At 40.1% G+C, this 12,270-nt stretch overlaps 1 protein-coding gene across 1 annotated transcript in view; it reads right to left on the bottom strand.

Annotated features, from left to right (window-relative positions):
• LOC137047618 (cilia- and flagella-associated protein 69-like) overlaps positions 1–12,270 on the bottom strand; it is a 30,254-nt gene that overhangs the window by 16,088 nt on the left and 1,896 nt on the right. The window contains exons 2-5 of the mRNA XM_067425408.1: positions 11,364–11,420; positions 11,220–11,285; positions 10,328–10,437; positions 5,015–5,091 (exon numbers count right to left, since the gene is read on the bottom strand). Of these exons, the coding sequence (XP_067281509.1) occupies positions 5,015–5,091; positions 10,328–10,437; positions 11,220–11,285; positions 11,364–11,420 (310 nt within the window). The remainder of the gene's footprint in view (positions 1–5,014; positions 5,092–10,327; positions 10,438–11,219; positions 11,286–11,363; positions 11,421–12,270) is intronic.

Genomic DNA, 12,270 nt, shown 5'->3' with positions numbered 1-12,270 from the left:
ACTCCAGAACGACTGTACAGCCCAATCTAATTCTGCTGCAGTATTGTCCTGTTTAACACTGAGAAGCTGCTTTGAAATTATTGTCATTGTAAAAGTTAGGGGTGACCCCTAATAGTCGAAGATTCGATGCATCGATATGCAGGACCGGATTCGACCACTGATCTCATGGTCGAATCTTCGCGGGTGTTATGAAACGAGGATTATACCATTTTGGCAACATGGGTGTGCTCAATATTAGTGTTATAAAGACGTGTCGCGGCAAAATTCGACCTTTAAAATTCGAACACATACACACCGACGGCGGCATTCGACTCCTGTCCGCGGCCATTAAATGTATATTTCCCTCAAATCGTGGATGTATATACTGATTTCACCCTGTGCTACAAGATACGCTCATCGTGCAGTGATTCAAAACTGAGCTTGTGCGCTGCGCGTAATGTTCACGTCTGCCTGGTGTGAGATCCTGAGACACGGCGCTGAGCTTCAGTCCGGTGTGCGACCCGCAGGCACAATCCGCTTAAGAACGTGCATATAAACGCACTCAAAGTGTCCTTTTTCTCTCTAGGCAGGTATTTTTTTAGGTTTATTTATCAAAATGTTCTTTTATACATTTGTGTGATGTTCTGTCTTTCGATCGCGGTCTTATGAGAGAACGGTTCATTTACGAATGTGTAGTGTATAGTTTTGATCACTTTATTAAAAGTGGTGGCTGTGTGCCGTGTGTAAAGTAAAATAAAAATAGTCTTAACCTCCTGCTGACTAGTGTCCTGCCCTTCCCAACCCGTTTATACCGTTTTTCCGGTCTATGGTTTACACACACACAGATGATTCGACTCTTGGTCGACCATTGTTCTACTCCCAATAGACCCTTTTACAGCCCACGTGATCAAAGAGTTGCGCACGCATTTTGGCAACGGAAGTGGTGTTGTTCCCTAGTGGTTCTAACATGTGAGCAAAAGTAACCGAAAGTTTATCAAAACGGTTTCCCAGCATCAAAATGTCTGGCTGTTGCATTTTCGGTTGCACTAATCGCTATTCCACCAATGGGCTTCAGTTTTATAGGATTCCGACAGGATCACGGCCGTTTCAGAAGAACCGGCGGTACCTGTGGTTGCAGGCGAATAATGCATTGATTGGAACGAGGACATAAAAATGCTCGCATAAAAAATAATTCATTTGTAAAACATTTACTGCACTTGTTTTATAATAATTTAAACACATTATTTATAATAAACCTCCCAACATTGGCTGCCACTGGTGTGTATGTACCCCCCATCCCCAGATTATCATATCAATTATCACAATTTCATTTGTAATGATTTTATTAATAGTTGAATTGCAAAATAACCATCTGAGAAATGTATGCAAGCAACATGGTTGCTATTAAAGTACTATAGCATTACAAAATTAAACTTTAAACAGAAGTGTGTCGACACATACAAATCAATAACAACATAAAATGTAAGGAAAAGGATAAATGCATGTATGTCTGTGTGAAGAATAAGAATAAATGTAGAAAACTGTATTGGACATTCTGTACACACCCACAGACGACGTATTCATAAGCATCAGTGATTTATATGCTTGTCTCGGGTGGACACGCTCGGTTTCTCGACTAAATACGTATAGGGCAATTCCAGCGTTATGGATGTGACATTTGAACTCATAATGACAGCTGAAATGTCTCAGTAAAAATCTATTTCTTACAATATTTATATTGGCAATGCATATTCTCAGAGCACCCTATCTGGGGAATTGACAGCAAAAATATTATTTTCTAAATTATATTTAAGACCCCTCAAAAAAGGAATATAGCTGTGCGTTATGGATGTGACAGGAAATGACAGTGTTTTCAGTGTACTGTTCGATTTTCTTTAAAGTCTGTGAACTTTTAAGTCTAATGTATAAATATTGTTATCCACATGATGAAGGGGTCTTATTTGAAAATAAAAATATCAATGTATAAAATGTAAATAAAATTTATGAAGTGTATCATGAGAAAAAACAACGTTATGGATGTGACAAAACCCTGTTATGGATGTGACGAGTCTGAAATACACATAGAATCTGTGAAAATCAACGAACAAACCATCATGGCACATTTGTTGACACATAAAATTACTCTAAATGTTAATTTAATAATAATCTAGTTATATCAATGACTCATATGAAGTAGCCTGACCTGATTTAGTTGAAATAGCCCATTCTTTCATTGTCTCAGGTAAGATGGGTCTTAATCAACATGTAAATATCATGACAATAAAATGACTAATATATTATATATATTAGGGCTGGGTAAAAATATCAATTCATCAATGCATTGCAATTATTTGTTTCTCAATTCAATATCGATTCATCAAATCCTATGAATCTATTTAGCCCACCGGCCAGTGGCGGCGCTGTGGGCAACACTCTAGTGAGAGCGTTCAGCGCTGTACACAAGACGTGCTTTACCAAAACAGCAGCTGCACTCCGTTCAAGCCTGCACCACTAAAGGCTGCAACATACTCCGCAAAAACAGAGAAAGAAGTTCTCGCTCCCAGGGCTGCGAGAACAAAATGACATCATGTTGTTCTCAGCCCTTGTTTGGGAGTTCTCGCAGCTTGTTCTCGACACATTGCCTGAGCAGAACTTTTTTCTTGCGGTTGTCCAAGAACTATTGCGTGATTGGTCAGACATTTAAAGTGGGTGTGGTTAATGCGGAGAAACGCAGATGATCGGCACCTTCTTTTCTCGTGAAGTATGAATGTACTTCTGCCAGAACGAACTTTGTTCTTGTTCTTGCCACCTCGAGAAAACAAACAAATTTCTTTGTTCTTGCAAAGTATGTTCCAAGATTAACGTTAAAAGCCGACGTTTGGGCTCATTTTGGATCAGCTGCTCAGTTGTTCAGTGTTATTGCGCCACAGAATCAACACTGGCCGTGTTGGCGACATGCTTTCATATCATGGCAACGCGCGTAGTCATGTAGATCACTGCACTCTCAATAGTTGTAAAACAAACCACCGCTCTCAATACATTTGAATGGCTTAAGTGGACAGACAACAGCTTCACTTCACTTTACAGTTAATTGCTTTCGAATCTGTGTAATGTTTTAATGTTATAATATCAATCCACTTTGTTTTATGAATATGCACATTTTGTGCTTCTGTTTACATTTCTTTCATAACTTGAATGTATAGGAAGAAAGAAAAATACTTTCTACTTACAGTTACATGCACTTTATAGGTGTTAATAAAGCACCTGTTTGTAACAGGTGTGGTTTGTATTCAACACATGTAAAATATTGTACAATTTATTCTGCTTGGAAAAATGCTGGGGTCAATTTGTTCTTACACATTGATAATGCTGCACACATTATTAAAAAATATACTCAGGTACTTAATTACTTGTGTATTTACATATTAATCAATCAATATCGAAGTTAATAAATCAATATCGAATCGAATTGTGAAATTCCTAACAATACCCAGCCCTAATATATATATATATATATAATGTAATATATACACATACATCGAATTTAATCAAATTTATTTATCACATCATAAAGAGAGTGACCATTTGTTTTGTTAACATTTACTTATGATTGTACTTATAGCCTAATAACCTAAGGCAATGTTACAATTCACTGAAACACAGAGGAGAAGTATGTTTATCACTGCCATGCCGCCAGCGACAGGAAACCACATTTATATCACATGTGGGTTTGATTTTAGAATTTTCTTTATATGTAACGTCACATCCATAACGCAAAATTAAAATGTTTACAAGTAATAAAAGAGCATGAAATGTTCATCACATGATACATTTATATAAGTTAACATTGCACAGAAATGCTGGACATTTTTTTAACAACACTGTATATGTAGCATAAACTTATCCTCTAAAACGTTATGGATGTTACATGGCCCTGGAACTCAACGACACATTTAATAAGAGGCTTATAAATTCATAGAACTTTACTGTTAAAGCATGCTAATTGAACACAGTGCTTAATCATCCCCTTGTTAATCAGGAAATTGCCAAATAATAAACTTTTGCTGAAACATTGAGTCTATATATTTCCTTTTCTTGATAACACTAAAAAACTGATATTTTAAAAACTCTTCTTGCATTGGTACACACTTTATTTATGGTGTAATAAACCAACAAATACCTAAACAATTCAATGAGAATGGTTGCATACAATAAATTATAGATCCAAGTAAACATTTTAAGAACAAATCTGTTTGTGTGTCACCAACTTTTTTTTTTCATCGTAAAGATGACCTTTGCATGGAATTGCCCTATATATATCCGACCACTGTATATCTGCCAACATCTTCTCTCCACTCCACTACAGTACACGGATCTGGTAGCCGAATAACATTTGATAAAATCAACTTTTTAAAATAACTTTATCGGTTTGTGTTGCTTAATCCGCTCACGTAGCTTGACATGCTGCTGATTCTCGCCACAGCTTGTTGCCAAAATGCGCGCGCATACGTTGCTACGTCATCATTGTATACAAACAGTAAAAGGGTCTATAGTTTTGGAGATTCTGTCAGGATGTGGCCCATCTATTGATGGTAGCCTAGTTCTGGCCAACCCGAGTGTGATTCTCAGACCTTGAGTACCTCCTCAACAGCTCTCCAGACCCAGATGAACACATCTGGCAGGTTTCACAACCTAGATTTGGGCTTCACCCTGGAGTGAACTAATGAGGCAGTGTCAGTACACTTCTCAGGGAACCATGGTTACAGTCAAAGCCTGAGCTGTCCTGAAGGATCATGTGACACTGAATAATGATGATAAATTCAGCTTTGATCACATACAAAATTATTTGCATAATGCTTTAACGGAATAACTGAAATGAACATCACAATGCAAAAGTGACCAAGCAACCGATTCTTCTAGTTTTCTGTATGTGAAATATATAATGCATGGTGTGGGGTTAGGGTTAGGGTTAGGGTTAGGGGTAGGGTTAGGGGTATTCTGGGGTTATTCTGAAGCGGAGTTTGCTGTAACTCACCCATCTGAGACACACAGTCTGTGGCCACAGCGCAGAACTTCATCTCATCCGACGGCTTCTCCTTCAGGAAGGGGAGACTTCAGGACATAAGCATGGGTTAGTTCATATGGCCTTCAGTTCTCAGTGTTATCAAGACTTCAGGACATAAGCATGGGTTAGTTCATATGGCCTTCAGTTCTCAGTGTTATCAAGACTTCAGGACATAAGCATGGGTTAGTTCATATGGCCTTCAGTTCTCAGTGTTATCAAGACTTCAGGACATAAGCATGAGTTAGTTCATATGGCCTTCAGTTCTCAGTGTTATCAAGACTTCAGGACATAAGCATGGGTTAGTTCATATGGCCTTCAGTTCTCAGTGTTATCAGGCCTTCAGGACATAAGCATGAGTTAGTTCATATGGCCTTCAGTTCTCAGTGTTATCAAGACTTCAGGACATAAGCATGAGTTAGTTCATATGGCCTTCAGTTCTCAGTGTTATCAAGACTTCAGGACATAAGCAAGAGTTAGTTCATATGGCCTTCAGTTCTCAGTGTTATCAAGACTTCAGGACATAAGCATGAGTTAGTTCATATGGCCTTCAGTTCTCAGTGTTATCAAGACTTCAGGACATAAGCATGGGTTAGTTCATATGGCCTTCAGTTCTCAGTGTTATCAAGACTTCAGGACATAAGCATGAGTTAGTTCATATGGCCTTCAGTTCTCAGTGTTATCAAGACTTCAGGACATAAGCATGGGTTAGTTCATATGGCCTTCAGTTCTCAGTGTTATCAAGACTTCAGGACATAAGCATGGGTTAGTTCATATGGCCTTCAGTTCTCAGTGTTATCAAGACTTCAGGACATAAGCATGGGTTAGTTCATATGGCCTTCAGTTCTCAGTGTTATCAGGCCTTCAGGACATAAGCATGGGTTAGTTCATATGGCCTTCAGTTCTCAGTGTTATCAGGCCTTCAGGACATAAGCACGAGTTAGTTCATATGGCCTTCAGTTCTCAGTGTTATCAAGACTTCAGGACATAAGCATGGGTTAGTTCATATGGCCTTCAGTTCTCAGTGTTATCAAGACTTCAGGACATAAGCATGAGTTAGTTCATATGGCCTTCAGTTCTCAGTGTTATCAAGACTTCAGGACATAAGCATGTGTTAGTTCATATGGCCTTCAGTTCTCAGTGTTATCAGGCCTTCAGGACATAAGCATGGGTTAGTTCATATGGCCTTCAGTTCTCAGTGTTATCAAGACTTCAGGACATAAGCATGTGTTAGTTCATATGGCCTTCAGTTCTCAGTGTTATCAGGCCTTCAGGACATAAGCATGAGTTAGTTCATATGGTCTTCAGTTCTCAGTGTTATCAAGACTTCAGGACATAAGCATGAGTTAGTTCATATGGCCTTCAGTTCTCAGTGTTATCAAGACTTCAGGACATAAGCATGAGTTAGTTCATATGGCCTTCAGTTCTCAGTGTTATCAAGACTTCAGGACATAAGCATGAGTTAGTTCATATGGCCTTCAGTTCTCAGTGTTATCAAGACTTCAGGACATAAGCATGGGTTAGTTCATATGGCCTTCAGTTCTCAGTGTTATCAAGACTTCAGGACATAAGCATGGGTTAGTTCATATGGCCTTCAGTTCTCAGTGTTATCAAGACTTCAGGACATAAGCATGAGTTAGTTCATATGGTCTTCAGTTCTCAGTGTTATCAAGACTTCAGGACATAAGCATGAGTTAGTTCATATGGCCTTCAGTTCTCAGTGTTATCAAGACTTCAGGACATAAGCATGAGTTAGTTCATATGGCCTTCAGTTCTCAGTGTTATCAAGACTTCAGGACATAAGCATGAGTTAGTTCATATGGCCTTCAGTTCTCAGTGTTATCAAGACTTCAGGACATAAGCATGGGTTAGTTCATATGGCCTTCAGTTCTCAGTGTTATCAAGACTTCAGGACATAAGCATGGGTTAGTTCATATGGCCTTCAGTTCTCAGTGTTATCAAGACTTCAGGACATAAGCATGGGTTAGTTCATATGGCCTTCAGTTCTCAGTGTTATCAAGACTTCAGGACATAAGCATGAGTTAGTTCATATGGCCTTCAGTTCTCAGTGTTATCAGGCCTTCAGGACATAAGCATGAGTTAGTTCATATGGCCTTCAGTTCTCAGTGTTATCAAGACTTCAGGACATAAGCATGGGTTAGTTCATATGGCCTTCAGTTCTCAGTGTTATCAAGACTTCAGGACATAAGCATGGGTTAGTTCATATGGCCTTCAGTTCTCAGTGTTATCAGGCCTTCAGGACATAAGCATGGGTTAGTTCATATGGCCTTCAGTTCTCAGTGTTATCAAGACTTCAGGACATAAGCATGAGTTAGTTCATATGGCCTTCAGTTCTCAGTGTTATCAAGACTTCAGGACATAAGCATGAGTTAGTTCATATGGCCTTCAGTTCTCAGTGTTATCAAGACTTCAGGACATAAGCATGGGTTAGTTCATATGGCCTTCAGTTCTCAGTGTTATCAAGACTTCAGGACATAAGCATGAGTTAGTTCATATGGCCTTCAGTTCTCAGTGTTATCAAGACTTCAGGACATAAGCATGAGTTAGTTCATATGGCCTTCAGTTCTCAGTGTTATCAGGCCTTCAGGACATAAGCATGGGTTAGTTCATATGGCCTTCAGTTCTCAGTGTTATCAAGACTTCAGGACATAAGCACGAGTTAGTTCATATGGCCTTCAGTTCTCAGTGTTATCAAGACTTCAGGACATAAGCATGAGTTAGTTCATATGGCCTTCAGTTCTCAGTGTTATCAAGACTTCAGGACATAAGCATGGGTTAGTTCATATGGCCTTCAGTTCTTAGTGTTATCAAGACTTCAGGACATAAGCATGGGTTAGTTCATATGGCCTTCAGTTCTCAGTGTTATCAAGACTTCAGGACATAAGCATGAGTTAGTTCATATGGCCTTCAGTTCTCAGTGTTATCAAGACTTCAGGACATAAGCATGGGTTAGTTCATATGGCCTTCAGTTCTCAGTGTTATCAAGACTTCAGGACATAAGCATGGGTTAGTTCATATGGCCTTCAGTTCTCAGTGTTATCAAGACTTCAGGACATAAGCATGAGTTAGTTCATATGGCCTTCAGTTCTCAGTGTTATCAAGACTTCAGGACATAAGCATGGGTTAGTTCATATGGCCTTCAGTTCTCAGTGTTATCAAGACTTCAGGACATAAGCATGGGTTAGTTCATATGGCCTTCAGTTCTCAGTGTTATCAAGACTTCAGGACATAAGCATGGGTTAATTCATATGGCCTTCAGTTCTCAGTGTTATCAAGACTTCAGGACATAAGCATGAGTTAGTTCATATGGCCTTCAGTTCTCAGTGTTATCAAGACTTCAGGACATAAGCATGGGTTAGTTCATATGGCCTTCAGTTCTCAGTGTTATCAAGACTTCAGGACATAAGCATGGGTTAGTTCATATGGCCTTCAGTTCTCAGTGTTATCAAGACTTCAGGACATAAGCATGAGTTAGTTCATATGGCCTTCAGTTCTCAGTGTTATCAAGACTTCAGGACATAAGCATGAGTTAGTTCATATGGCCTTCAGTTCTCAGTGTTATCAAGACTTCAGGACATAAGCATGAGTTAGTTCATATGGCCTTCAGTTCTCAGTGTTATCAAGACTTCAGGACATAAGCACGAGTTAGTTCATATGGCCTTCAGTTCTCAGTGTTATCAAGACTTCAGGACATAAGCACGAGTTAGTTCATATGGCCTTCAGTTCTCAGTGTTATCAAGACTTCAGGACATAAGCATGAGTTAGTTCATATGGCCTTCAGTTCTCAGTGTTATCAAGACTTCAGGACATAAGCATGAGTTAGTTCATATGGCCTTCAGTTCTCAGTGTTATCAAGACTTCAGGACATAAGCATGGGTTAGTTCATATGGCCTTCAGTTCTCAGTGTTATCAAGACTTCAGGACATAAGCATGGGTTAGTTCATATGGCCTTCAGTTCTCAGTGTTATCAAGACTTCAGGACATAAGCACGAGTTAGTTCATATGGCCTTCAGTTCTCAGTGTTATCAAGACTTCAGGACATAAGCATGGGTTAGTTCATATGGCCTTCAGTTCTCAGTGTTATCAAGACTTCAGGACATAAGCATGGGTTAGTTCATATGGCCTTCAGTTCTCAGTGTTATCAAGACTTCAGGACATAAGCATGGGTTAGTTCATATGGCCTTCAGTTCTCAGTGTTATCAAGACTTCAGGACATAAGCATGGGTTAGTTCATATGGCCTTCAGTTCTCAGTGTTATCAAGACTTCAGGACATAAGCATGGGTTAGTTCATATGGCCTTCAGTTCTCAGTGTTATCAAGACTTCAGGACATAAGCATGAGTTAGTTCATATGGGCTTCAGTTCTCAGTGTTATCAAGACTTCAGGACATAAGCACGAGTTAGTTCATATGGCCTTCAGTTCTCAGTGTTATCAAGACTTCAGGACATAAGCATGAGTTAGTTCATATGGCCTTCAGTTCTCAGTGTTATCAAGACTTCAGGACATAAGCATGAGTTAGTTCATATGGCCTTCAGTTCTCAGTGTTATCAAGACTTCAGGACATAAGCATGGGTTAGTTCATATGGCCTTCAGTTCTCAGTGTTATCAAGACTTCAGGACATAAGCACGAGTTAGTTCATATGGCCTTCAGTTCTCAGTGTTATCAAGACTTCAGGACATAAGCATGAGTTAGTTCATATGGCCTTCAGTTCTCAGTGTTATCAAGACTTCAGGACATAAGCATGGGTTAGTTCATATGGCCTTCAGTTCTCAGTGTTATCAAGACTTCAGGACATAAGCACGAGTTAGTTCATATGGCCTTCAGTTCTCAGTGTTATCAAGACTTCAGGACATAAGCACGAGTTAGTTCATATGGCCTTCAGTTCTCAGTGTTATCAAGACTTCAGGACATAAGCACGAGTTAGTTCATATGGCCTTCAGTTCTCAGTGTTATCAAGACTTCAGGACATAAGCATGGGTTAGTTCATATGGCCTTCAGTTCTCAGTGTTATCAGGCCTTCAGGACATAAGCATGGGTTAGTTCATATGGCCTTCAGTTCTCAGTGTTATCAGGCCTTCAGGACATAAGCATGAGTTAGTTCATATGGCCTTCAGTTCTCAGTGTTATCAAGACTTCAGGACATAAGCATGAGTTAGTTCATATGGCCTTCAGTTCTCAGTGTTATCAAGACTTCAGGACATAAGCATGGGTTAGTTAATATGGACTATCACAGTGTTATTAAGACTTGTGGCTGAGAGTCTCACCCGCATATCTGCAGTAAATCACAGAGGATTCTGGCATATTCTGGGTGATCTGTCACTTTTTCAGCACAAAGGTTCAGAATCTTACAGATGTCAGCGAGATCCCTCAAAAGCTTGACGTGGCCATTTTAAGGAAAGTGTTTGTCAACATAATCACATCATTCCACCGAGAGCTCGAGCCTCACATCATGGAAACCTGTGGAGTTATAATTAAAGCTGGAAAATGCTGATTCTGGTGGAGTGAGACTTCAGGCTCCTCAGAGATTACACACACACTCTACACCACACACACTACACGTCACATGCTTCCACCTGTGTATTCTTATTAAATATCAATAATAACCATGCTATGTACAGTTTGTGCAGAATTGATCTGAATAATGACTCTGTAGTGTTCTGTCGAGCTGCTTTAGAGCTGAGTGTGTGTCGTATCTGATGAGGTTCAGCCTCACTGCAAAAAACGCTCTTCTTACTCAGTATTTCTGTCTTGTTTCTAGTCCAAACATCTAAAAATTCCTAAAACAAGAAGTATTTACTAGACAAGCAAAAGTAATTGTCTTGTTTTGGGGGAAATAACTCAAAATGAAGAGAGTTTTTGCTTAAAATAAGATAAATAATCTGCCAATGGGGTGAGAAAAATAATCTTAATTCAAACAGAAAACAAGATTATTATTCTCACCCCATTGGCAGATTATTTATCTTATTTTAAGCAAAAACTCTCTTCATTTTGAGCTATTTTTCCCCAAAACATGACAGTAATTTTTACTTTAATTTTTAGATATTTTGACTAGAAGCAAGACAGAAATACTAAGTAAGAAGAGCATGTTTTGCAGTGCTGAACTCTGAACTGTGTAAAGTGATGGTCAAACTCTTCCACGTGAAACTTTAAGGATACAAATCCGCGCTGGTATCGTTTCACCATCTTCTTCAGGATAAAAATCTGTCTTTCCTTTAACGATGACTGAAAAAAGACAGAGATTAAAATATATGATCATTAAAGATGATAATTCAAGCGTAATTCAAGCAAACCGAGACTTACGGAGAGCGGATCCTGCAGCAGCTGAACGAGCCGAGGCAGATCTGCGAACCTCCCCGCCTGCAACACACACACACACACACACACCGAACAGAGTCACTGACACACACTCACCAAACCGAGTCACTGACAAACTCACCGGGTCACTGACACACACTCACAGAGTCACTGACACACACTCACCAAACCGAGTCACTGACAAACTCACCGGGTCACTGACACACACTCACAGAGTCACTGACACACACTCACCAAACCGAGTCACTGACACACACTCACCGAGTCACTGACACACACTCACACTCACCGAGTCACTGACACACACTCACAGAGTCACTGACACACACTCACCAAACCGAGTCACTGACACACACTCACCAAACTGAGTCACTGACATACACTCACCAAACCGAGTCACTGACAAACTCACCGGGTCACTGACACACACTCACCAAACCGAGTCACTGACACACACTCACCAAACTGAGTCACTGACACACACTCACACTCACCGAGTCACTGACACACACTCACAGAGTCACTGACACACACTCACCAAACCGAATCACTGACACACACTCACCAAACCGAGTCACTGACACACACTCACCAAACCGAGTCACTGACACACACTCACCAAACCGAGTCACTGACACACACTCACCAAACCGAGTCACTGACACACACTCACCGGGTCACTGACACACACTCACCAAACCGAGTCACTGACAAACTCACCGGGTCACTGACACACACTCACCAAACCGTGTCACTGACACACACTCACCAAACCGAAGCCACTGACACACACTCACTGAGTCACTGACACACACTCACCAAACCGAGTCACTGACACACACTCACCGGGTCACTGACACACACTCACTGAGTCACTGACACACACTCACCA

The sequence above is a fragment of the Pseudorasbora parva genome, chromosome 19, assembly GCF_024679245.1.
Source record: "Pseudorasbora parva isolate DD20220531a chromosome 19, ASM2467924v1, whole genome shotgun sequence".
Taxonomy (NCBI): domain Eukaryota; kingdom Metazoa; phylum Chordata; class Actinopteri; order Cypriniformes; family Gobionidae; genus Pseudorasbora; species Pseudorasbora parva.
Note: the sequence above shows the minus strand (reverse complement) of the source record. Positions and strands in the feature narration are given on the sequence as shown.